The sequence below is a fragment of the Mastigoproctus giganteus genome, chromosome 9, assembly GCF_048544385.1.
Source record: "Mastigoproctus giganteus isolate SK-2022 chromosome 9, ASM4854438v1, whole genome shotgun sequence".
NCBI classification, from domain to species: Eukaryota; Metazoa; Arthropoda; class Arachnida; order Uropygi; family Thelyphonidae; genus Mastigoproctus; species Mastigoproctus giganteus.
This window is the reverse complement of record NC_143583.1, coordinates 216,878,184-216,905,338: the sequence shown is the minus strand read 5'-3', so window position 1 is coordinate 216,905,338 and position 27,155 is coordinate 216,878,184. Positions and strand designations below refer to the sequence as shown.

At 40.1% G+C, this 27,155-nt stretch overlaps 1 protein-coding gene across 2 annotated transcripts in view; it reads right to left on the bottom strand.

Annotated features, from left to right (window-relative positions):
* LOC150081124 (uncharacterized) overlaps window positions 1-27,155 on the bottom strand; it is a 1,253,880-nt gene that overhangs the window by 1,009,695 nt on the left and 217,030 nt on the right. For both annotated transcript variants that reach the window (XM_090381132.1, XM_090381131.1), the window contains exons 2-3: window positions 20,833-20,909; window positions 1,903-1,962 (exon numbers count right to left, since the gene is read on the bottom strand). In XM_090381132.1, coding sequence (XP_090237258.1) covers window positions 1,903-1,962; window positions 20,833-20,909 — 137 coding nt within the window. The remainder of the gene's footprint in view (window positions 1-1,902; window positions 1,963-20,832; window positions 20,910-27,155) is intronic.

Genomic DNA, 27,155 nt, shown 5'->3' with positions numbered 1-27,155 from the left:
GTTCTTTCCTTCACTCTTTTCCTCTTGTATTTTAATGACCCTCTTCCACTGACTGGAAATCCTATCCATAGTTTTGCCGATGATAGCACATTGCATTCCACTTTCCATTTTGAGAAACCTTGTCCTGCTGAATCAGCTTCAACTTTTCGAAAATTTGCTACCAATTCCTTAAATGCCGATCTTCAGGTAATTCTCCAGTGGGGCATAGACAACTTAGTTGATTTCAACCCTTCTAAAACTCAGTCTTGTCTTATATTTCGCAAAAAGGATTCTTCTGCTCCTATACTTATCTTTAGTGACACTCCGATTTCTAGGCAAAATGATATATCTCTTTTGGGGATTACCCTGACTTCTTATCTCTCTCTTGGCACAAGTAGATTACAAATATTGCCTCCTCTGCATCTGAAAAAACTTGGATTTCTCTTTCGCTCTCGGTGTTACTTTTCTTCCAAATAGCTTCTCACTCTGTATAAATCACAAACCCGCCCTACCATGGAATATTGTTCCCACATCTGTAGTGTGCCCCCAAAACCTCTCTCAGGCTTCTTGATTCCATTCAGAAGAGGGCAGTTAGGTTAATTAATGATTCATCTCTAACAGAGCCTCTCCACTCACTGTCTCATAAATGTACTGTTTCTGCTGCATGCCTCTTCTACAGATACTTCCATGGGGACTGTTCTTCTGAATCGGCTTCTATAATTCCCGCTTTCTCTTTCAAAACAGTCCGAACATGTGCCGCCACCAGCCAACATAATAAGATTCTTTATTAACATAAATTTTATACAATAATGATTCCGTACACAGAAATCCAGAGGAATCTTACAATTTGTTGTTTATACAAGTGATTGTTTTATATATATAAAAAAAAAAAATATATATATATATATATATGTATATATAATAATAATAACTATATAATAATTAATAGATCAAAGCAAAGATGATAAACAGAATGTAAAATGAATGAAGTAGTAATTACAGCGAAAACGGACTACAAGTTGAGCAGAGCATGAAATGACATCGGCTAGTTAGGCTAGCATACATTTACTGTCCAACTCCAAACTCACAGAACCAACTTTTTTACTTCCTCGTTTATTCATTCAACTGCCGTTTTCTGGAACAACCTTCCTTCATACGTATTTCCTGAAAATTACAGTCTACAGAAGTTCAAGTCCAATGTCAATAAATATCTTCTTTCGTCTTCTCAACCTCCAACCCAAGCACGGTACTAAGTACTTAGATAGACGAATCAGAGTTGTACTACTCAATAGTGGAACAACTCAAAAGGAGGGTTAAATTTTCGAAATTCTGGTTACTTGTTCTAGTTGATCAAGCTAACCTAATTTTGGGTACCACTGGGTATGATGAGATGAATCACAATGTATTTCAACAATTACATAATTTCTTAAATTCTAAAAAAACAAATTTTTAAGGCCAAATTTTTATCATCGATTAATTCAGAATTACGATTTTTGATCTATGCCACTTTTTGTGCCATGTTTTATATATCGCTCATTGGAGCCAATGAGCGATATATAAAACCTGAAAGATTTTCAGAATAAAAACAATTCTATTAAACGTCGCGGGGGGGATTCAAAGGAATCCCCCCGACGACCCTTTAAGATAAGGGGGGAATTCTTTAAAAATGATGTTCAAATGCAGAAAGTGTGTTCTGATAAATGAAAAACTTATAAAGGTTACAAAATAAACAAAGGTAAACTACTTAGAAAATAAAAGAAAAATTATTCATCGTTGAACTACCAACATGAAACAGCACTAATGAAGGGGGTGGATAAGAGAACTATCGTATAAACGCTACTTTATACGATAGTTCTCTTACTTGACACACCAGTATTAATGGAATAGAAATACATACACAGAACATGTTAACAGGAAAATTACCTGGTAAATCATCTTCTCCTGGCTTTATTTCTGGACATATAACACTGTTCGAAATATCCTCTGAAAAAAAAAAAAAAAAAGCAACGCAAAAATTAATTAGCAAGAAGTTCTGCGGAAGTTCATTAAAAAATAAATAATCGTTTGTTTATTAATAAACTATAGAACAGCTTCTTTAATCATTAATAACGTAGTTTGTTTGTTTATTTATTTATTATTTTTTTAAACTTAAAAATAACTCTGGTTTCTCTATTTCCTCGGGAAAGTACAGCATGGGGTTTCTATATAAAAGATGCAGCTGATGGGATAAAAATACTCAATGTATCTTATATTATGGCATTCATTGTTCGGGAAGCATCGTAGTACAAGGCCGATATGTAAAGACTTGCATTGCATTGGATTTTAAGGAAAGTTCCTAAACACAAAACTAGATCACTGCACAGCGTCAACTTGTCCTGTACAATCCGTCGTAATTGTACAAAAATAGTAATTAGTAAATTATTATCTGTATATATATGCAGATAACAATTTACTTATATATCTTATTTGTGTATATATATATATATATATATATATTATATATAAATAAATAAAAGAGGATTTTATTCAAATTTATTTAGATAATAACTGCCATATTTTAAAATAAATTATAAATTAAGTTATTTTAAGTCTAACTCCATTCGGCGCGTACAATAGGCCACAGGCATCATAAAACCCGAATTATGCCTATATTGTCACATGTTTTTCTGGGTGGTATGTGACTGCTGATGGTTTTTACTCCTCTTTCAATGTTTATTTTTTGGAATTAAGGTTAGGGAACGAATAAGTATTTGCAGGGAATGTGCAAATGTGATTATGGCCCATGACACTAACCTGTGCTATTCCAATGACTCTCCTAATTTTCCAATTTAGCAGTTTCCCTAAAAACAAACTCTTATGGCTTCTTCAATGACATTAGCAAAAAATCTTTCACCTCCTATATTCAAATAAAGTTCTCCTTTAGTTCTTCTGTTTATTTTATATCTAAATGGTTTGCCATCCTTGCTCCAGTTCGACATCATCCAAACCTTGTTTGGAAAAGATTTGAGCTTTGCAGCGTTACCGATTCATCATCTGCTAGCAGAGAACGTCATTCTCATGGTCTCTGCTTTTTGGTTGAATATGAACAACATATTTCTAAATCCCTCCAAATTCATATTTTCCTAAGTGCACGGTTAGGCCATTTGCTAATTCAAAAATAACTAGGTCGTTCTTAAGGATAAACCTAATTGAAATAAGGACTTAAAGGGCATAATTGTCCTTATAATGTTTGTGCTGTAGTGAAGACTGAAAATAATTACTTAAAAAGTACAGGTCAATATTGAAAAAAAGCCGTGAGTTAGGGTTGAATTTGAAAGTGTCTGCAATTGTGCCCGGACAAGATAGAAGGGAGTATATGATGAGAGCCTTGTCGATCAATTCGGCCCTGAAGAGATTGCGCAAGGCTCAAGGGGTAGAATTTTTCTCAGCCTGGTCTGTGCTTGTTAACAGGAGGGACTGCTTCTACAGGGATGGGATACTTTTTTGATACTTGTTATTGGTATTTTTGGCGCAAGGGCTACCCAGGCCATACTGCGCCTATCACTGATGTGGAAGATACTCATGATGACTTTTTTGCGAACAGTCAGAAACGATCATATGTTTATCCGTTTGAGAAATGAGAAAAATTCTGTGGGGTTGGCATTGTTACATATGATATGACAGAGCTTCAAAGATTCTTTAAGATTAGGAAGAAAACTGAATGAGAGTTACCAGGCATGCGAGTACAAGGTGCATTCAACAAGAATGTGCTTCATTGTGAGTTGAGAATTGCAGTGTGTACACTGTAGAGGATCACTGCCTGTGAGGAGAAATAGGTGAGTAATGTGACTGTGACCAATTCTTGCTCTGGCTAGGATTACTTCTTCATTTCTGTTTTCCCGGAAGCTAGAGGCCCATAACTGTGGATCTGATTTTATTTGAAAGAGCTTATTATCTGTTTTAGTTTGCCATATAAGTCTCCATTGTTCCTTACATATTCTTTGTATATTAGATTTGTAGTCAAATATGGAACAAGAGAACATGATGAATCTGAATTAGATGGATGTTTGGTGGCATACTCTGAACATTAATTTCCAGATATCCCAGTGTGGCCTGGGATCCAGCAAAAGACGACTACTAGCTGGAGTTCCTGAGTATGTATCAACATACATCTTATAGTTTTTATTAAAGGATTCTTTGGTAAGGAGGTGTTTTGTAAGGCAATAAGTGCACTCTGCGAGTCGGTATATACTCTTTTTGATGTATAGATGGAGAATATTTTCTTGACTGCGAATAACTCAGCTGTATAACTGCTACATTCGGTGGGAAGTGATACAGAGATGGTATTAAAAGGCGAAACTGCTGCAGCACCTACTCCACTATCAGACTTGGATCCATCAGTATATATTTTTGTAAAAAGAGGATAATTCTCTGTGTGAGCAGTATGGAATTGTTGTATATTGATATTTACAAGGGAATGTTTTCTCCAATTTAGGAAGTAATTGTTGCAGGATGGTTTAATATAGGACCATGGGGGAACTGAACAGTTTGGATTTTGGAGGACTTTTTCGAGGTGTACATTCCAAGTTTCTGATAGTGCCTGTAATCTGATACCAGTAGGCTGAACTGCGCTGGGTTTATTTCTATAGAACATTTTAAACTGTGGATCACTAAGTATAGGCCAAATGGGATCAGTAGGTAGCTTCGAATTTTAGCTGCATAATTCAGAAGTAACACCTTTCTTCTGAGACAGAGTGGAACTTCATGAGCTTCAATATAAAAGCCTTGTACTGGCGATGTCTATATGCACCTGTAGCAATCCTGTGGGCAAAATGTTGAATAGGTGCAAGGCGTGTTGGCACGCTCTCCCTGGCAGAGTCATACACTGGGGCACCATAATCAAGACGAAACCTAATTAGTGTTCTATACAATTGAAGCAGGATATAGCGATCCCGCCCCTAAGATGTCGAATACTTTTCATGACTGGTATATTCGTTAAGTGAAGCTCTGGGTCAGGATGCATCTTTCGTTTGTTACAAAAATGAATGACACTAGATTTCTGATGTGATAGCCGGTATCCATTCTGCCTCATCCGTATTGTTAAGCGAGATTTGTAGTTGCCTTTCGATGAAGTCCATATTCTGTGAACTGCAGGAAACAGTCAGGTCAGGATTGGGTATACATTTGGTTATATTATTTATTCTTATTGCAAATAAGGTAGAACTGAGCCACGTCGAACTCCTTCCTCTTGTATATAGATTTGCGAGAGGACTTGCCGATAGCGGACTTGAACAGTTCTATGCTAAAGGAAGTTTTGTATGAAATATGATAAGTGGCCTCTTAGGTCAAGGGAATGAAGATCTTTAAAGATGCCAAAACGCCAAGTGGTGTCAAAGGCCTTCTCTGTGTCAAGGCATACCATAACAAGATGCTCGTTTCGGATAAACGCATTCCTGATGTTTGTTTCAGCTTTGACCATGAGATCCAGGGATGATCGATTTTTTCTGAAACCAAATTGATTATCAGAGATTAGATATTTGGAGTCAAGATACCAGGTCAGTCGGCGGTGTATCATTTTTTCTAGGGTTTTACTCAAACAGCTGGTAGAAGGAAAACTCAAGTATTCCTTCTTCTTGTGCGTGAATTGTGGACAGCTCATTCTGGAATCGTACTTGAAAGGTCCTGAGATGGAGAAAATTCTGAATGAAACGAGGCAAGTTACCTTTTCAGTCCAAGGTTGTTTAAGTCTTGGAGGATTCCATATCTCCAGGTGGTGTCAAATTCTTTGGTAATATCGAAATGTATCATTACCACATGTTGTTTTTTAACGAAAGCATTTCGAGCGTGAGCTTCTACTTTAATGTGGACATCAGCTGTAGAACTGTCACGGCGGAAACCAAATTGGTGCGGTGTTATAGCGTCTTGAGCTTCAATAATCCAGACTAGTCTTCTCTGAACCAACTTTTCTATTATCTTTCCTAAACAACTGGTCAAAGATATAGAGATCATCTGCATACATATAAGTTTCCACCTCTTTCTCAGGTTTTGCTATGGATACCACTATTGACTGATGCCATGTATCAGGGTAAAAATTCTCTTCAAAGACTCTGTTGTAAAATTTTAATAGCGTAGATTTTGAGTTGGAGTGGCGAAGCATTATGTAATAAATGCCATCTAGTCCAGCAGAACTATTTTGAGAACGCTGCAGAACTCCATTGAGTTCGGTTATATTGAACGGAAGATTATAAGGATATGATTGGTTTGTATTAAAGTTAATTTTATACTTTTCCATAGACGTTTTTGTGCGTTTAAATAAGTCTTGATAAGAGTCAGGGGATGAAGTGGTAGCAAATGTTTCAGCTAATGCCTCAACAATATCAATCGAAGAAGATTTATTTATTTTTTATTTTTTTGGTAGTTGTTGGCGCATAGGCTTCTGTGCCATAATGCACCTCCCAAGGTTTTTTTTTTTTTTTTTTGCAGTACATTGATCCAAGCCCGAGGCGGGAATCGAACCCGCGACCTCTGGGTTGCCAGGCAGGCACTTTACCCACCTGGCTCGCCCGGTCGGCATCGGAGAAGATATATCCATTCTTTTCCAAGACAGGATTAGGGCCGAAGTTTGTTGATACTTTCCGCTGAGGATAAGGATCTTTTTCCAGATTATTCTGGGGTCAGTGTTTCTGCAAATGGTGGAAGTGAATCGAATCCAAGCATCCTGTTTTGTTTTTCTTCGAATTCGGCGTGCTTCAGCTTTCTGACGTTTATAATTGATTAGGTTCTCCGTTGTAGCATTTTTCGGCGAAAAATGTTCCAAGCTTTATTTTGCTTTCTTTTAGCAAGAAAGCAATCTCTTGTCCATCAACCATTATATCTTTGTTTGGTAATGTTTGCTTTTGGTATTGCGTTAGCAGCAGCTCTAAATATTTCTCCTACTATATGCCTAGTGGCATTATTAATAGATGTAGTGAGGATCAAATGACTATCAAATTGGATTATTTTAGAAAGCATTTCCCAGTTCGCTCGGTGAAAATTCCACGAAATTTTTTGGCTGGAGGCATAGTTTGTATCCGTCTGTATTTTGCAAATTATAGGATAATGGTCACTGTTGTGAAGATAAGTTAATACTGTCCAATCAAAGCTAGGATAAATAGATGGGGAACATACGGACAGGTCAAGAGCGGAACTTGATCCTGTAGGCAGGTGAATATACGTGTGTGCACCAGTATTCAGCAATGTTAAGTGATGGTTGTCAAGTATAGTTTCAATTATCCGCCTTCTCTGATCCATGTTAGTAGAATCCCACAAAGGATGAGAGCATTTAGATCACCAAGAAGGCATATAGGTTGGGGCAGTTGGTTTAGTAAAACATTAAGTTCTGCAGTGGAACAAGAAACTTTTGGTGGAATATAAATAGACAATAGTGAATCCAATGCGAAGAACAATGTGAACGGCTACTGCTTCCAGAGTGCAAAGCTGAATAGATATCGATGGTACGTTTCTACAAACTAGAATTGTTACTCCTCCTCTTGCTGGAGATTCAGAACATCTGCCCCGTCTGTATAGTGTATATCTTCAGAAGTGTGGAGTATAACTTGATGATAAGTATGTTTCCTGTAGACAAATGTTTGCAGGATCGAGCGGGTGCATTAAATATTTTAATTCATCTAGATTGCATCTTAGGCCTCTACAATTCCATTGAATGATTTTTTGCATTATTTGATTTTAGGTTAGGTGGATTGGTCTGACCGTTTTGTTTTCCCTCGGTCCTGTTTATATTTCTCTCGTTTTGAAAATGCTGGAAGAGCAATATCCATCTCATCTTCTGCATGTAGAAGGAAAACTGAATCATCATTATCCAACTTCTCGTCAATTTCCATACTTCGGTCAGTTCGTTTATTCTGGGTAGGATTTGCATTATTTTCCTTTGTTGAAGTTCCTTTGGGGGCATTGTCTTGGTGCTGCTTGGTTGGCTTTGTATTAGCAGAATTTGACGCTTTGTTTGTTATTTGGTTTTTAGGAGCATTAGCAACTAAGGCCATATTGCTCCGGGAATATGCGGTGGTCATTCCCTGACCTTTCCGCATCTTCCGTATTTGGTGGTGACGGGCTCGAACCCCGGTATAATCAAGAAGCATGTGCTACGCACTGCTGCTCCTTCCCACCTGGCTACGGAGGCGCCCTCAGAATTTGACGTATTCTTCGTCTTTGTTGCTGTCAATATCTCATCATTTGTGAGGAATGATTTGGCCCATTGAGAAAGGGATACTTTAGGAGAAATTGTAACAGTGGTTTGTGTTGAGGACTCTTTAGTGTTTTTTGACTGCATCAGAATAAGATTTGGGCGGCATCACGTTTAATATCTGTTTTCTTTCTTCTTGGTATGAAACATTTTTCTCTACTTTGTATTTCAGTATTTTCTTTCCCGTTTTCCATGATTCACAAGTTCTGGAATATGCAAGGTAAGCACCCCGGCAGTTGGGACACTTTGGCGCGCTGCTGCTGTACATTCAGTTTGTGAGTGGTCTGATGAGCCACACATGGGGCAAATGGCCTTACCTTGACATGCTGTTTGAGAATGACCATACTTCTGGCATTTTAAACATCTGAGTGGATTTGGAATATATGGACGGATCTTACAGGAAAGGTAGCCAGCTTTAACTGATGCAGGAAGATTCGGTGTGTTGAATGTAAGGATAACATTTCTGGTAGGTGTAAGGACGCCATCCTGTTTAGTCATTATTCTTTTGGCACTATGACGCGTTGTGCCTTAAGTTCTTCAGCAATTTCTTCATCAGGAACATTAAGGAGATACCATTCTGAAATTACCCCTTTTGAGGTGTTTAATGTTCTGTGTGGGGTTACAGAAATGGGAAGACCTCCAAAAGTCGTTTGCTTCAGGAGCTGTCTCGAATGACTGGGATTGGAAGTTTCTATAATACTGCTCGATGAAGTTCCTCTTGGGTGAAGGGTTCTTCGGTTTCCTGCGTGGTGTAGCACTCATTGGAGGTACACAGTTCGGCTTGTATTAGTGTGCGGTAAGCGAAGGCGTTTGACAATTTTTGGAGTACCTGCTACAGCCTCTATGCTTTTCTGCACAAGAAATGGCGATAAAGCTACTAAGAGGTTTCGTTGATAACGAGTGTAAAATTAAAAAAGCAGGCAGGTCATGTGAAGAATCATCTTTTTTGATTCATTTTGCTTGAGATGACGAGCACGTAGGCTCTACAGTCGGCGATATTAATGGATCCATAATTGCTCCTTTTTGCCCTGAGTATTGAATTATACTCAGATTACCAGCCCCGCCACGTGGAGGCAGGAGCGATGCCACAAGTGACCAGGCGATAAGAGATTACTGGTTAGTGTGTTAGAGAAATTGGTTATATATATATATATATATATATATATATATATATATACACACACACACACACACACACACACACAAAAGAAAGGTGTCTTTCCTTCCTTGATACGAAGCTTACTTCTTTATTTAGAAAAAGCCAAAATTAAATAACTTTATAAAGGAAGGGTTTTAACAATCTCTATAATCTGCCGATTAGAGAAAAGATGCTTTCAAATCACTTTGGAAATATCGCTATGATTACTCGTTTGGCATTCGGGGCCGATTCTTCATGCATTAAGAAACTGCAGATAAAGGAACTACGGTGGCAGTGATCACAATGTGCCGAGGTGGGATTTACTCAAAGAGGTAACTACCGTCAGGGATAAAGGGAAAGGATTTTGCTTTCGTAAAGGCGAATCTGTCTGAAGTTATTGGTCTTGGTGGGTTAGGCTTCTTAATGTTCTTTGTCTGTTGAAGACATCCTGTGCAAAAGTGGTGAAGTATTTATAATTGTAATGGGTATCAATTAGGATATGTTCTTGGTCCTTTGGCAAATTAATAATCATTGTGATCAGAATAGATCTGAAGTCTTCATAGTCAGGACAGCCATACATTATATAGTGCCAAGATTCGTCAGTGATATCCAGATATTCTTGTATTGACCCATGGCCTGTGATGAGATATGTTATGTACAGGCCAGGGGAAAACCAGCTTGGGTCTTTCGGAAACGTGAACATTACTTCAGGAATGAATTTATTTCTAATTGCTCCCTTAGTGGATGTCATCCATCTGTCCTGCCAGGCCTGCTGCAGGTGTGCGAGAAGGCACCTTTTCTATGTCTTGCGATTGATTGCTGGGTTGGTGATGAATCCAATGGTTGGAGAGATGATACAACATGCCACATCTACTTATTTCAAGGTCTAGATGGAGGACTTGGAGAGTAGGAGTGCTCACCGTGCAGCAGGCTCTGGTGATGTTAAGTAGTATTGCTCTTTGAATGGTGGCTAATTTCTTCTGATTTGTGACAATAGTTGACTGGTGATACCAGACCCCTGCAGCATATGAGATGGCTGGAATAAAGACTCTTTTGTAAAACAGGGCTAGGGTACGCCGATTTAGACCACAGTCCCTGCGGGTGACCTTTGCCATCAATGCTGCGTAATTTCTTATTTTCTTTTGGATATACTGTACGTGTGGGATGTAGGACAGTTTTGAGTTCAGGATTACACCAAGGTACTTAAAAGCTGGGTGCGGTGCTTGATGGTTGTGGCATTGATCTTAATCTGCGGTGGTCTGGTTGAGCTTAGGTTCCCTTTCAGGTGGATGCTCGAGGTTTCTCAGCAGAGATTGTCCGGTTGTGCTGGGTAGCCCACTCCTGGAGGAGCCACAGTGCTCGGTTAGCAGAAATTTCAAGCTGAGCTCTTGAGCTGGCAGGCACGGAAAGGATCAAATCGTCTGCATAGGCTTGGGACTTAACATGCCCAAGATCTTGATTTAAGAACTCATCCAGGACCATGTTCCAGAAAGTTGGTCCTAGCACCGAGCCTTGTGGGTATCTTTCTGATCTCCCTGGAGTAGGTAGTCTCTAAACTGACAGCTCTGTCACATAGATATCTTTTAATGCAGGAGTAGAGATTCTGAGGAAACTGTGCTTGCCTGAGCCTGCCAAGGACGCCTCGGACAACAAAGTGAGTTGAACGCCCAGGCGAAGTCAACTGCGATTACAAGGAAGTATTTTTCAGGTGTGGATTAAGCAGATGTTATCAGGTTATTTGGTGCGTCTACTGTCGAGCGCCCCTGACGGAATTCATACTGGTTGTCGGCCTGTAGGTTTGTGTTCGTATAATATCTGTGAATTCTGAAGAAGATGAGTCTCTCAAACAGTTGGCTGAGAACAGTTAGGAGGGCGATTGGTCTGTATGATGTTGGCTGTTGTGGCGGTTTATTCGGATTCTTGATGAGAAGTCGAAGATTAGCTATCTTCCAATCAAGTGAAAAGGATCCTTTTGCCAGACAATGGTTGAAAAGATTCAGCAGTAAGTATGGCTTGTAGTCTGCTACTCTTCTGACAATCTCGGGCTCCAGAAGGTCAGAACCTGAGCATTTCCTGTCCTTGAGTTTCAATACTGCTCGATGAAGTTCTTCTTGGGTGAATGGCTGTTCGGTTTCCTGCATCGTGTAGCACTCATTGGAGGCACACAGTTCGGACTGTATTAGTGTGCGGTCAGAGAATGGTGGCTGGAAAATGGTATTCAATATATTATTAATTTACTGCTCCCAGGTAGTGGTTATTGTGCCTTGTGGTGTAAGAACCTCTCCCCTGGGGAGTTAATTGGTGGTAATTTTATATACAACTCCCCAAGGGTCGGTATTCCCAGTCGATGCCACCAGATGTCCTTTTCCTTTGGCGGATTAGAGCCGTATAGGTGTTCCTGGCTATTCTATATTTGTTGTCTCAAGACCTTCACCTCTGGCTGCGGCCATGATCTCTTTGCTCTTTGGAAAGCCTTCCTTTTACTATTTACCTCTTTGCGTAGGCGCTGAAGCTCTAGGGACCACCAGGGAACAGCGCTGGGGAGCGGATTTTTTCGTTTAAAGGTTGTGGTACAGGCGTTTGCAATGACCCTGGTAACAGTTCTCTGGTGCACTTCTGGACCCAGCAAGTTGCAGTCCCCCACCGAGAGTTGCATGACAGAAATGTTCAGAGCTGCTAGGAAGTTGTCCCAGTTAGCATTTTCTATTTTAAATCTGTTCAGTGGTTACTGTTGGATTCTAGACATTTGGAAGGTTATGGCCCAAAGTGGTCCAGACCTCCTGGACACACCAGCCAGAGACGTAGCCAGCCATCTGTCTACTAGCCAGGGTGATATCAATATTTGATTCCCAGAGAAATGGATGAAAATGTTGGCAAATTGTGTGGCCTATTTAATATGGTAAGCTGTGAATTGGAGATAAACTCTTCCAATCGCTGCCCATTGCGTGTTCCACTATGGTCATCAGACCCTGCAAACAAGCAGGAGAGTGACAGTTTACATCTGCCCCCACGATAATTTTCTCATTGGGAAAGAGGGCCGCTGTGTTTTCCATATAGCTTATTGTTGGTAGAATATCCTCTCCAGGTTTGTTATATATAGAAACCACATAAAAGGTACTACACTGACAGGTATAGGTATGTTGAAGGGTCTGACGGCTCCGGGGATTTCTCCCATCTCCGCGTATGTTCTATGTATCGAGTGACAGTACCCTGTCTATGCCAGAGGTTTAAAAATAATGTATGGGTCATGTGGCATGTAGTTTGTTGTGCCCATTGTTCATCCGGCCTGTTCGCCGCCGGGCTCCCAGTGGGACCCGGCATTACCATACCTAGCGATGGGGACGCCGACCGGGTGTAATAAGAGACTAATTATACTCTGGCAGGTTCTGCCACTTACTTTCCTGGGATTTCTGTGACTAGGACTTAAAATAAAGGTTGGAGCTATCGCTGTTGATTTAAGTAAAATTACATTTAGAAAGTGCTGCGTGGGGTTTTACGCTGAAAGAACTATTTATAGAGAGCCTAAAAAGTCGGGCAAAATTTGATGTGATTTACGGTAAATTTGGACATGTGGAGTAGTCGCTCTACAAGAAAAAGTGACGGGGGATGAAATAGGAAGAAGAGGAGTCGGACAGGAAGGTGACCCCCATTTTCAGTGGGGCACGCCCATACCCCACGACAGTGAAAATATGGGGAGGCGAGGAGAAGAGAAAATACTCCCCTCCCAAAAAAAAAATCCACACAAAGGAGTGCAGTGCAGTTTTGGGTCGCCAGTAGGCCATCCAAATCACCCTAAAGTCTTGTCTTTCTGTGGTACGGTGAGTTTTTTTTACTTGTTTGACCTGCTGCATTCTTTCTAGTCGTGTTGCCTTTGGTGTATTTCTATCATTGTTTTCCTTCTAGAAAATAGATCCTGGGCATATTGACTGAGTGCCTTGTAGTCCTCTTGAGTGTCTAATAGTCTGGATTCTTGGTTGTCTGGGATATATTGGATTGCCGTTATTAGGCGTGGTCGTAGGTCGTCATACAAATCGCACTCAAACATTGTCTCCAGGTTGCCACAGGGATAGTCCGCGTTATTTATGATGCCAAGTTGGTGAAGTTTAGCTTTAAACGGGCCGTGTCCTGTAAGGAGGAAGGTGGTATTTCGACCAGGGTGAAACCACCCTGGTCGAAATACCACTGTCACCAAGCTGTGAAGATTCCTCCACACTGTCACCAAGCTGTACCCTAAGGCTGGCGCCTTAGGGTACAGCTTGGTGACAGTGGGGAGGAATCTTCTGGTCACTGCACCTTTTTCTGTGTTGTTCCATCTCCTCTGCCAAATCTGGACGAGGTGGTCGGTGATTCTTCTCTTCTCATAGTTGCAGTCATTAGTGATGTCAGTGGTGAGGTCATACATTTTAGCCGATGTGTTTATGGCAAGGTGGTAGAGCAGACCACAGCGGGTAGCTTCGAGATCTAGGGGCAGAACTCCTACTAGGACTTGGAGGGCAGCCGTGCTAATCGTTCTAGTTGCTCTCGACATGGTAAGGAGGATGGTCCTTTGAATGGTTTCGAGGATCCGTTTATTCACTTCTAGTCCCACCCTCGCGTACCAGACAGGGGAGCCATATGTGATGGCAGGGATGAAGAGAGCTGTGTAGTAGAGAGACAGGGTAGTACGTCTGAGTCCCCAGTCCCTGCGAGTGACTATAGCATGAGGGCCGCGTATATTCTTATCTTTTGTTTAATATATTCTAGGTGTGGCTTGAAATTTAATTTTCTGTCCAGGATTATTCCTAGGTATTTAATCTGTTCGCACAGCTTAACTGTTTTGTTCTCAATCTTAATTTGTGGCGGTCTCCTTAAGTCTAGCGTACCTTTTAGAAGCACCGATTTTGTCTTGTCGGGTGCTATTTTGAGCAAGTGCAGCTTCGTCCAATCTAGCAGCTTTTGCAGGGCATCATTTGCTTGCATTTCTAAGGAGGATCTGCTGTCAGCCTCGATGGTCAAGACCAAGTGATCTGCATAGGCCTGGGCCTCCACACCATTCAGATCTATGGCGAGGAATTCGTCTAAGACAAAGTTCCACAGGAGCGGCCCCAGGACAGAACCATGGGGGCAGCCCAGGCGGACTGGGCGACTGAGGCATTTATATGGTGTGGTAACTTGCACTGCTCTATCAGCCAGGTAATCCTTCATGCAATTATAAAGATTCTATGGAAGGTTGGCAGCTCTGAGTCTCGCCAGGACGCTCGGTCACCAGAGGGTGTCGAACGCCCCGGCGAAATCCACTGCGATGACGAGGAAGTATTTCCTTTGACAATGGGTGGCTCTAGAGAGGAGGTTCTGTATTGCTTCGGTAGTGGATTTGCCAAGAGTAAATCCGTATTGCTTTGTCATGTTAGGCCTTGAGTGACCGGGGTTCAAGCCCGTGACTGCTGAATACGGTGCTGTTTCTTGTATTCTGTATATCTTGTGAACTCCTCTGACCGTTTAGTCGTCCCGGAGTATAAACAGAAAATTTATTTAAAATTTATTTATTTACTTCATTATAATGCCTTTTGATACTAGTATGTAGCAGCCTTTTGAATATTTTACTGAGGGTTGGTAGCAGGGCTATGGGTCTGTAGGAACTAGGTGTCTCTGGTGGCCTTGTTTTTTTAGGAGCAGTTTTAAATTTGCCTTTTTTTGTAGTGGAAATTTACCTGCTTCCAGGCAGCATTTGAATAGTTTTAGCAGTAATTCCGGTATATGTTCCGTTGCTTCTTTTGCCATCTCCGGTTCAATTAGGTCCAGTCCAGGGCATTTCTTATTTTTCGCGCGGCTTGCTGCATCCTGCATTTCTTCTAAGGTGAAGTGGGGGGCTCTATTTGGTCATTATTATAGCAATTGTTTTCTTGGCAGATAGCCTCCTGCTCACCTGTTAGTGTTGTTGGCAGCTCCTGAAGGATGTTGTCCAGGATATTCCCAATCGACTCCTCCCAGGTTATGGTTAAGTTTCCTTGTGCTGTTTTGGTGGCTGTCACAACTCCCCCCCCCCCCCGGGGGAGTTTGAGAGTGGTAATTTTATATCCCCCCCAGGGGTTGCTGTTTCCTGACCCTTGTACCAATCTCTCCCATGATTCTCGTTTCTTTTTCTGTATCTGTTCAGTATAACAATTTCTAGCGATTCTATATTGGTTCCTGAGTTCAGTGACTTCTTGTTGCGGCCGATTCCTCCCAGACCTCTGAAATTGTTTCCTTCTGTGCTGTACTAATTTCCACATTCGTGTGAGCTCTGGAGTCCACAAGGGCGTGGCCCCTGCAATGGGGATTCTTCTCTTCATGGCTTTCTCTGCTGCTTCTGTTATTATTTTTGTTAAATTCTTCTGGAGTCGTTCCGGGTTTTCGTTCCCGCATTCCTGCTCCCTCCTTTCAGACTCTTACATTCCTCCTTTCAGACTCTTATAGTTTGCGCAGGTTGGTGCATCGGTTTTGTTGGGGGAGGTATTGTACTCATACCCTTTGCCAGAGCAGTGGCCGCAGGTCGGCTCTCTTTGTGTGCAAGTATGGGTGGTGTGGCCATATCTGCAACAGCGAAAGCACTTGGGAATGGGTATATGTTCCCGGTATCCCAGGCTGCTCCATTCTATATAAATTCTGTTTTTGGTGCTTAAGATTTGCCAAGCAGATGGCACCAGTTCCACTGTCCAATTTATTCCGATCCCGTTCTTTGCTTTTATTTTGAACTTTAGAAAAATCAGCTCAGAGGGTTCCAGCTCTGGGAAGTGGCTCTGTAAGTTCTTTCTATAAATCTCGTAGGTTAATTGCTGCGGATCCATGTCATACATACTCTACATCAAATATTAGTATAGTTGGGCCTTTCTTTTTCTGTTCTTCGGTAATTCTGCCTTTAGCCCTAATGTGGTTATTTTCTCATTTGCTTTTATTTCTTCTATCTCCTTCTCGCTCTCAGTCTCGATCACGATCCCTGGGTTCCTGGTTTTGTGGACAGACTTTATCCTGGTGTTTTGAAAGTTCTCCTTCATATTATCTGACTTTTTGTTTGATTTGCTCACTTGATTGGTTGCTGTCCCCGGTAGGTCTCAGTATCACTATATTTGGAGTTTTTGTGAGTACTTTGTTCTTTTGCACTTGTAATTTGCTGGTTTTTCCCCTCTCACTTGGGGTGTACCTCAGCGCTTGGGCATATGATGGGGCGTGCTGTAGCATTTGTTTGCCACCATGAGCATCTTTACATGCTTCTAGGGCTGCAAGTGCCCTCTGGTGCTCCACATTTGTTTGCAGGAGGATTGTTTCTAATTTAGTCCATTCAAGGACTATGTCTGGTCGAAATGTTGAAGAAATTCTGCTACTGTTATCTTTCATTATGTTTTCTAGAGTGGCTAGCAGGGTGAGCACTTGCTCGAGGACTGTTACCTGTGGCAACGCGAGATCCGGGGGGGGGGGGGGGGAGCTTTTTCCCCTTGTTTTTGCTCTTCTGTGTTTTTGCTTGGTTCCTGTCGATCTCTTGCTTCACTATTGCTCCTCATTTCCCGGTCTGGTTTTTCAATATTGTACCTCTTGTTTCTCCTCTTGCAGGTGGCATCTTGTCTGGTTTCGTCCTGTTCTTCTGATTTGTCCAGGGTGGGTTTCACCGCTCGCTTGTCGGTGATGTCTGGGAACCCTCTGGCTGGCCTTGTTGACTGTCTGGCATCTCCTTCTCCAGGTCTTGTGTTCCCATACCCAGAATTGGATAATGGTGCCAAAATTAATTTTTTGCAGCAGGAATCTGAGGGATGAAAATTTGCAGGTGATAGAGAATGAAAAGGGCTTGGGCGGAATTGTGCAGGCAGATATAAAGTTTTCTGAGCTGTGAAGACTTTTGTCTGCAAGAGTAGCTCATGGTGTCTTGCCAATGATATACAGGAATTTTTCTGGTAGGGATAAGGAGGCGATTATCCTCTTGTATGAGGCAATGGTCAGGTCACACCTTGAGTACTGTATACAGGTCTGGAGGCCTCATTTTAAGAAGGATGTAGAGCTGCTGGAACGAGTACAGAGAAGGACAACAAGATTAGTCAATAGAATAAAGGGTTGCTCTTACGAAGAAAGGCTTAAGTTTTGCAAATTACAGTGTCTGGAGACTAGGCACCGGTGAGGTGATGTGATGTGATAGAGGTGTATAAAGCTTTGAATGGTTTGAGTATGCTCAAACCATGCTCATCCCATCAGCATGCTCAATGCTGATGGGATTCTTCCTCTTCATCAGAATAATCGCCTGAGATGGCACAAATTCAAATTGAGAAAAGACAGTTGTAGGATAGATATGCGGTAGTTGTAGGATAGATATGCCTTTAGCTTGCGGGTGGTTGATTGCCGGAACAAACTTCCATCTGGCGTTGTAGAAGTTGGTAGCTTAAATAGATTCAAGGCAGCACTAGACAAACATTTGGAGTGAGTGGATGGGTGAAATGAGAAGGTTTTTTTTTTTTTTTAATTTTTGGCTGATGCTATATAAGTTTGCTTTCTTGCATCATGTGCCTTTACTAATGCTAATATGGGAATAATTAGGTTCTTTGGAAGGATATAGTTATCCTTTGTTCCAATGTTCTTCCGCCCCTTCATAATAACACTGTCATTCATCCAGAAGTGCTTAATGCCCATTCTCTGATGTGGAAATGGATTTTACTTGGCAGTTCAAACATTTCATTGGATGGCTTACTTGAAAATAGCCCAGCCCATCTCAAAACCAAGTATTCTAGACAGAAACACTATTATTTCTAAGTCTGGAATAAATACTCGATCCTCAGCTGGCTGGGTATTCTGAAAACTCACCGTGTCCAAAGCAATCTTTCTCCAACTTTAGCATTCCCGCCATAGAGATAAACAATTTTTATCAAGAAATTCCCTCACCTGTCCAATTAAAAATAATGAAATATTATGTCAATACTTGTTCTTCCACCAATATTTGGCGCAACTTTTTTTTTTTTTTTTTTTTTTGAAGTAAAGCTCATTCACTGAAAGTGGTGCTAATTCAGACTAATGACATTCTCGCAAGATTAAATAAGCCCGGAGTAAATGAGTCTCATTCATTTCATTCTTCCACTATTTTCAAGTATTTGGGCGATACAGGAATTCCTAAAAGTCAGGAGGAGAATTTTAAAAAGAAAAAAAAAAAGTTGCTAGCTAAAAATAAGTCAGATTTAACGTGTTAATAAAAAGTAAAGAAAAGACAATGTTATTTGCATTCTGAAACCTACTTCCTACCCACAATAAGCCAACTCATTGACCTTCGATCTAAGTTTGAGTGATGTTCCTCTGTCGCACGGTAAAAGACAGGTTTTGCCTCTCGCCTTCTTTCGTGAATTTGTTAATGCTGTTTTCGCTCGAAAACAAGAGTAGTTGTGATGAATTAAAGGAGACAATCCCACAAGTAACACCCCAGCCCTGAGACTACACCAGGTTCTGAATCATCGAGTTATTGAAATTAAATGACGGATTTTTCAAGGATGTGTCAAGAAGAAGCTGCAGGGTGGTCCCGGAAAACGCCCATGTTGACGACGTTTTAAGCAAACTACGCTAATTAGACTCTGAACAGGCCAGTTTAGCGCTACATTATTCTCCTTAAGCCAAGAGGTCAAACAAAATCTGTTATTGTTAATACGCATCAGCATCCTTTAGCCATTACGCGCCAGTGTATGTATCTACAGGTATACATTCACAGATAGTTTGAGTCATATATACGGGCTGAAAAACACGGAATAGCTCTTACTCCCTCCGCAGGAGATCGACTAACTACGACCTTTGAATAATTTTCCGATCTCCGAAGGGATTCGACCCTAAATTTTACCAAACGAGTGACAAGTTGCTAAAGCACAATACTGTCTCGCATTGTTGTCTTTAGCAATCTTTCTGAAAATGACAGCTAGTGGCAAGATTGTCACTTGCTGTCAGTTGAAAACCAAGGACCACCAGTGTTGGACGAAAGGCCTTATCGACGGTGTCACATCATTGCTATTCTGCGAAGTACCATCCAACTTCATAACACGAAATTCAAGTACAAATCAAACAATCACAACCGTACTTTGCTTTTGACAATATTTTGACGTGAATACGTCTTTAAATTCGGTCCGGTATAGTGGGGGGGGGGCGGTCTCTACGAAAAACTCTAGCGACCAAAAAAATGGCAAGATTTGTCGCGCTTATATCTTGTAAACTATAAATGATAATCTGATGACTTAAATTTTGTTGGATGGAGGGTTTATGTCCGTATCTAAAATGGTGGGTATTGGGGGCGCAGCGCTGAGGGGGGAAGGAGTAGCGCTTGCGCGTGAACACTGAAAATGGCGACGCCGGGCGGCGTTTGGGCAGGGTAACTTTGGATTGCGAAGAGATAGGACGTTGAAATTGGTGTCGATTTGTAGAGAATAACAGGATCTACAATATTATTTAGCAATAATAACCGATAAAATAAAATTTGTAAAGTTATAAGCCGATAAGTGTGCTGAGTTTAAGAAATTTTTCATAATGTTGAAAAAATTGCAAAGGGAATATGAACAGAAATGTAAGAAACGTATATCATTAGAAAGAAAAATATATTACCGGTGATTATGTCGGTGATATGTGTCTAGTTGATGTGATGGTGCGCGGTAAATCTCGTTTCATACTCGGTTCTGCCTACATACATCCCAATGCGTCACAAACTTCGATTGAAGTGTTTCTGTTTCAAATGCTATGTAAATATTCAGGTTCTATCAGGAAAATCGTACCCAATAATATTCCAGATACCAATGTACCCATTATGCTTACCGGTGATTTCAATGTCGATGTTACTCAAAACAAATCGCTTAAAGAGTATATGCAACGTGAGTTCAACTTGAAGTACATGTCTACATCGCCCACTGCTCTGAGCAACACTTGTATAGCTTTAACGTTTGTAAGAAACATCGATGCAAATACTATGCCATATGTATCTTACTTCTCCCATCATCGGCCTTTGATAAATAAAATTATACTTCACTTATAACCACCAAGCCATTATTCGTTTACATCTTACCCTTCCTCTAATAGCACAAAGACGGATTCACGCCTTAAACGATTGCGGTCGTGTCCCCGTACACAAACCACCCCAATTTTTTTTAAAGACATTTTCTAGATTGGCAGCAGACTTTTTCTGTCTGAAAAACAGTATACATTAAGGTGTATCGTTCTGTAAATGACGCCTTATTTGAGAGATATAAAAATCGTGTAATCCTTCAACATTTTCTATGATGCTACTGTATTTGGATATCGAAAGAATAATGCATTTTGGTCGGGATAAATATTATATCTAAGTTAATGGCGCTTATTAAATATCAATTATTGTTGTGCAGCTGTTATTTTCATTTGTATGAGTACAGTGACCGCGGACTAAAATCTGGAAACTTTTTTTTGTATGAGAAATGATTACCGATTTGCAATGAAGTTCGTGAAAATAAGCCAATTAAAGTAAGTACTATAAGGGATTACACACAAAATGTATACTTACGTGCAGAGACAAGGAGGAGCGTGGGGATGTGGGTCATCATCATCAAGGCTCCTAACCGAACAACAGTCTGATCTAACCTGAAATTTCAGATAAGAAGTTTTCAGTGTTATACTATTAATAGAAATTGTAATGTGACAGTTAAAACTGTTAAGTGAAATAACTGAACTACAGGAACATTCCTATCAGAGAATGTCAGTATTATTAAATAAGTATATGAATGGGCCAGTTTAGTGCCACATTATTCTCCTTTATTCTTCATAATTTTCTTCCAGTTCTCAATTCCACGTTAGGCCAGCGGCCTAACCTGAATGAACTTTCATCTAATAAACATATTTCTCATTTATCTCTTTAAATGATACGCCCTTCTGGAGTATCGTTTAAAAAGCTAAAAAAGAGACATGTTTCATATAAGACATCACTAACGCGAAAACAAAAGATTTTTTCCTTGTTATTACTACTCCGTTTATTTTGTTAAAAAATAAACGGAAAGTAATAGTAATAACAAGGGGAAAAAAACGGAAAGTAATAATGCTTTCACCCCCTTTATACAACCGGTAGGTTTAGAAAAGTTATGAAGCGAAAGAAGATAATTAATTTTAATGTTTTACAAGAAATTTAGTTTTATGTTTTTTACAATTTCAGATCGATTAAAAATGTTATTATATTACTGTTATATATCATTATGATATGTATCGGTAATTAACAGTTACATATTACCACTCATAATGAACAATTTTGAGCAGTTCCTCGGGCACATTAAGATCTAAGATTTCTAGATGAACACGATGGCAGCCCTTCCATCTTCTTTGTCCAATTAACCAAGGCTAAGGAAACGTAATGAGATTGCAGTTGCTTCAATTCTGTGGTTATTAGTATTAAAATCATGACGCAAAGAAGTGAACTTATTATGCATTCGCCACAAAAAAAGGCTCTTGTTATTCCCATCGTCAAAAAGTGCTTATCCAACAATTCTTCCTTGAATTTTCAGAAACTCTAGGCCACCCTTATCCCTCACTGATGAGAATATTCCTTCCATATTCACTCGAATCTTCTCCCTTTCAAAGTTCAATCAACACCTCCAAAGATCTGCTTCCATCATGCGTTAAACTCTGCAGACGGCATCTATTAAGCTGTTCCTCATGGGGACAATACTTAGCACTCTTCACCAATCCAGTTACTTTTCTTTGCACCTTCTCTAGAAGTTCAGATGCAGCCTCCCGGCCTGGATACAATATGCCAAGGTGGTCTCACTATGACCTTACAGGGAGGGATGATGATCTCTTTTTTTTTCTACTTGAAAAATTCCAATAAATTATAAATAGAACAGAGGTCGTCATTGCCACTTGTTTTTCATTTTCTTCATGTTTTCCCTAACCGAAATCAAAATCCTTCTCATCCTGAATATCCTTTAATTTCCCCCTTTAACCTATTCTATGTTCCAGTTCCCCAAAATTGCATTTGGTGGCATAAAAAATTTAGCTGCCATTTTTCCGACCGTACTTCAGATATCGGTTCATTTAATTTTGAAGCAACATAGACTAGTTACGGTTGTTAACTTCCTTCCTCCTCTAAATCGGCAACAATCTTTGACAGCTTCACCTGTAACCTGTCATCAGTATCACTAAACTAGGCAAAATAAGAAATAAGAGGTCCGGGCGCCGATCCCCGAAAAACCCCACTTGATATTCCAGCTCACTCTGAAGAATACCCATTTATGATCACCCTCTGTCTCCTGCCTTTCAACGAACTCCTAAATCAACTGATGAATCTTCCCTCCTCTAATTTAGTTATAACACTGTAATAACCTGTCATGATAAACCGTATCAAAGGGCTTACTAGAAATCCCGATATACAATGTCAAAGTTCGTTCCTTGCATTCAAATGCTTTGTAACCTAGTCATAGTAATTTACAGATTTTTCAGGCAAGATCTTCCTTTCCCGAAACCATTCTGAGATATACCAGTCTAGAGTTGAGGATGCGAGCTTCCAACAGGCTTTTCAATCTATATTCATTGAGTTAATTTGCTTTAAAAAATCCTATGTTAAGTTAGATAGCACTGAATGTAACTGCAGCAGGAAGGAGATTCCTTGGTTTCATCCTGTCCAAAAGAGGCCTATACTTGGGCAGTCAACCACTCCAGTAACTACTTCAGCGAGAAATAGGATATTGCCAGATGTTATACATTTTAACATCTTAACTTGTGGATTTAAATATATGTAGATCGATTTTCAAGAAATAAATGAGAAAGGTTGTCCAAAGAACAAAAGTACACTGGTGTTCAAAGAAAGTGCATCACCTAGGAATTTCACATTTCTAACCCTTTTTTCGCGATGGTATGTTACATTAATGACTAGCATCACAAATAGAAATATAAACAAAAGATCTTTATTAATAGTTAAGGCAAAGCTAAGTAATATTTGACAGGTACTCTCAAAATATTCCAAAATGAGCATTTGCAACCTTTATACAACAGTTTAGGAAACATGACAATTATGGCTGAAATGTTATCAGAACCCCTCACAATTTGATTCAGTTTATCATTTTCAATGGAAAACAAAATGAAAAGTTCACCAGGTGCAAACTAATATTTATTTGACCCGCCTCTGGCGACAGCAGCACACAGTCGAGGCATTGACAAGATCAATTCCTGAAGATAATCAACTGATAGTTCGTGGTTCCAAACACGAATTATGGCTTGGTTTCTTTCTGGCAACTGCAGATTCCACACGACGCCAACAGTTCTCTATAGGATTCAGGTCCGGCCGGGCTGTTTCCTGGCCAGCTAACAGTTGTAATGAACCGTTCTTCCAACCATTTTTTCACCTGTAACAAATGTAAACATATTACTGTCGAACTTCTAATGCAGAAATGAAGCTAAAGTAACTACAGAAGTGCCTACTTGCACTTTTCGCCCGATGACAAGGAGCAGAGTAGTCCTGAAAGATGCAGTTACTTGGCAGGTTGAAATGGTCTCTAATGGTTGGCAGCAATTTGCCTTCCAATATAGCCAGGTATCCATTGGCATTTACGGAACCTTTTATAAACTGCGGGTGACCTACTCCGCAATACGAAATGCACCCCCATATCATTTGGCTAGCAGGGAATTTCACTGTAGACACCATACAGTCTGGATGGTATTCTTCACCACGTCTAAGACTTATCGTTTGTCTCCCATCAGAGCCATGCAGGTTGAATTTCTTCTCATCCGAGAAAATAACTGACTTCCATTGCTCGGAGATCCATTTGACATGCTCCTTACACCAAATTAATCGGGCCTTTTTCATTTTTTGTGTGAGGAGAGGGTTTTTTTTTTTTTTTTGTTAGTTGTTGGCGCATCAGCTTCTGTGGCCATAATGCACCTCCCAAGGTTTTTGCATTTTACTGTGATCCAAGCCCGAGGCGGTATTCGAACCCGCGACCTTTTTATTTTTTTTATTTGTTTTTATTATTATTTATTATTATTATTATTTTATTTTTTTTTTAAGGTCTTAGCCGCCGAAATCTCAGGAAATTAAGCGGCAGGACCTGCCAGAGTGAATCTACAGCTACTGGGTTCCTGGTCTGCCTCCACGGGGCGTAAGTGGGACAACGTTGGGCCTCAATAGGGGTCCAACGGCTAAATTTCCCAGTGAACTGGTTCACCACAATGAAAGCAACGCGGAGATGGGGGAAACCCCTAGTGCCATAAGACAACAACACACACTTATACACCTTTGGATTGCGAGGCAGGCACATTACCCACCTGGCTAGCCCGGTCGGCTGGAGGAGGAGAGGGCTTCTTCTTAGAACGACGGGCTATAAGTCCATTTTTGAAGACGCCTCTTCTGCCTGTTACTGCACTTGCTACCACTCCTGTACGTTCTTCCCATTCTCTTTTCAGCTCAGACGAAGAAGCTTTACGGTTTTTCAGGCATAAGCGCTTCAAAACGCGGTCCTGTTTAGGCGTAGAGACTCGTTTGCGTCCGGTTCCCTATCTCCAGAACCAGTATTCTTGAGTTTGGAAAGAAATCTAAACACTGTCAACTGATTACAAGACACTCTATAAATAATATGACGGGAAGAACATCCTTCCTCACGTAAAGCAACAATAGCACTCTTTCTTCGTGGCGTCAACTGCACGTAAGTAATCATCCTGTCACAAGCAATGAATGACTGCAACTCTTGCAGAGCGTGCTTATATAGCTGAAAGTGACAGTTGATGCAATATTACGTCATCACCTACGCGTGTCAATCTTATCTGATGCAATCTGTAAGAAATATTGCCATATACTTACATTATTCGGACGACAATTACAATTTTAAGGGGTGATGCACTTTCTTTTAACACCAGTGTAGAAGGGATAAAGGTGAAAGAGGAAAAATTAGTCCGGCGAGTTTGGAGTTGAACTTATTATTAACAAAAATAACAAGCGGCCCCTAGCCAGAAACTGGCAAACCGCTATGTACATACATAGATATATATACAATGATGTAATGATACAATATATATAATGATACATACAATATATATAATGATATATATAATGAAACATACAATGACACATACATATAATCGTGTTAATTAGAATGTTATAAGTGTAATGAACATGTAACATGTTCACGCAGCAAATCACATCACGCAACTAATCAGAAGTATAAATTATGGCACAGGAACCACAAGACAGCAGTCTTTATCTGTCCTAGTAAGAACGAAAACCGCACCCAAAAAAAAAAAATAGATGGCAGGTGATAACAGTTTTAAGAGATATCGATAGACATTGCAGGTGTTGGGCTGGTTCCTTGTTGTTGATAAACTTGAGAAGAGTTGCTTTCTTTTAGTGAAAACAGCAGAGCAGAATTGTTGTTGAGCTGAGAACGATTGAGAATTTTCAGTCAGTGCCACTTCATTTCCTTCAGAGAAGTTGCTGACAGCAGCTTGTAGTGTAGATCTGTCGTCGTGGTACAGGTTGCAGCGATACAGAATGTGTGTCCAAGTTTCCTCAACACCACAGAAGCAGAGATTGGTGTGAAAAGCAATGTTGAACTGTGAAAAGATATCAACTAGCGAAGCACGTGTTTCGGACTGTTTGGAACAAAGAGTACGAATTACAGATTCCACCTGAAAAGCCACGCAGCAGAAACAACGTTTGTGTGATAAGCAATAGAGTGGATTTATAAGTGATTTTTTTAAACTGTCACGCCATTAACATCATGCAATGGCCATTAACACCAGGGAGGCCAGAGGTTAACAGCGGAATATGATAAAGAATAAATACACATCACAAAGAATTAAGCATATTTATAATATAATTAGACACTTAAGAATACATTATTAAATAACAGTGAATATCAAACATTGGGATTTCTTATGAAGGCCTCGGTAGCCGAGTAGTAAGGAGCGTGAGTGCAATAGTACACTCTCTGAGTAGACCGGGGTTCAAAATCACTACCTGTTAAATATGGTCGATTTGCCAACCAGCAATGGAACAGCGTGGCAGATTATGGTCCATTTCCCTCAAAATGAGTCATTGAGGAGGCTTCCTTCGTGCAGTGGATTGATGATGGCTGTAGTTTACTTCTTTTTTTTTTTAATACTGTAGTGCGACAGTTTCAGTTTTACAAGAATGCCCGCTGATGCTCATTCTCGTGCAAAAATTTCAGAAAGTCACAGTCCAAATCGTTGACGGATCAAGGATTTGTTCAGTTAACGATTTTGTGTTTGTTTACTGCGAGACCTAAAAGCGGAGTTGGGGCATTCCTCATCCACAAGTGCTCTAGATCCTGGATTCGGTATCCGCTGAATATTTTTTTTTATCTCGAATGGGGCTGGAGTCTTATGATGTTGCTTCGACCATTTCAATCGTAGTGAAGAGAGTTATCTTCATTTTGACTGGAAAATAATTTTACGTGGAATTCTCATATTTAATATTCAAGAGTAACACAAAACTTAGAAATTTTTGCTATATCAAATATGCTTTTATGAATCTGCTCAATGTTTAAGAAGAAATTGCTTTAAAAAAAACTGATTTTAAAACAAGTTACCTTGCGAGAAATATGAGCTCAACAAACGAACTTTACTTGATGTTTTCACCAAATTAAAACAAATTTAAAAATTAAATTTAAAATTAAAGTTTAAATTTAACAAATTAAAAAAACGAGTATTAGATAAGACAAATCGAGGTTAAATTGTTTCAAAGTACGCAGAGTTGGTAATTCTGTTCATGTGACTTTTTTTTTTTTTTTTTTTTTTCAAATTGCAAACAACAGCCTGTATTCTCATGTACTCTTGAGGATACTCGTTTAAAGCTTTAATCTCCCTGATTTGAAGTCTCTTAAAAATCGG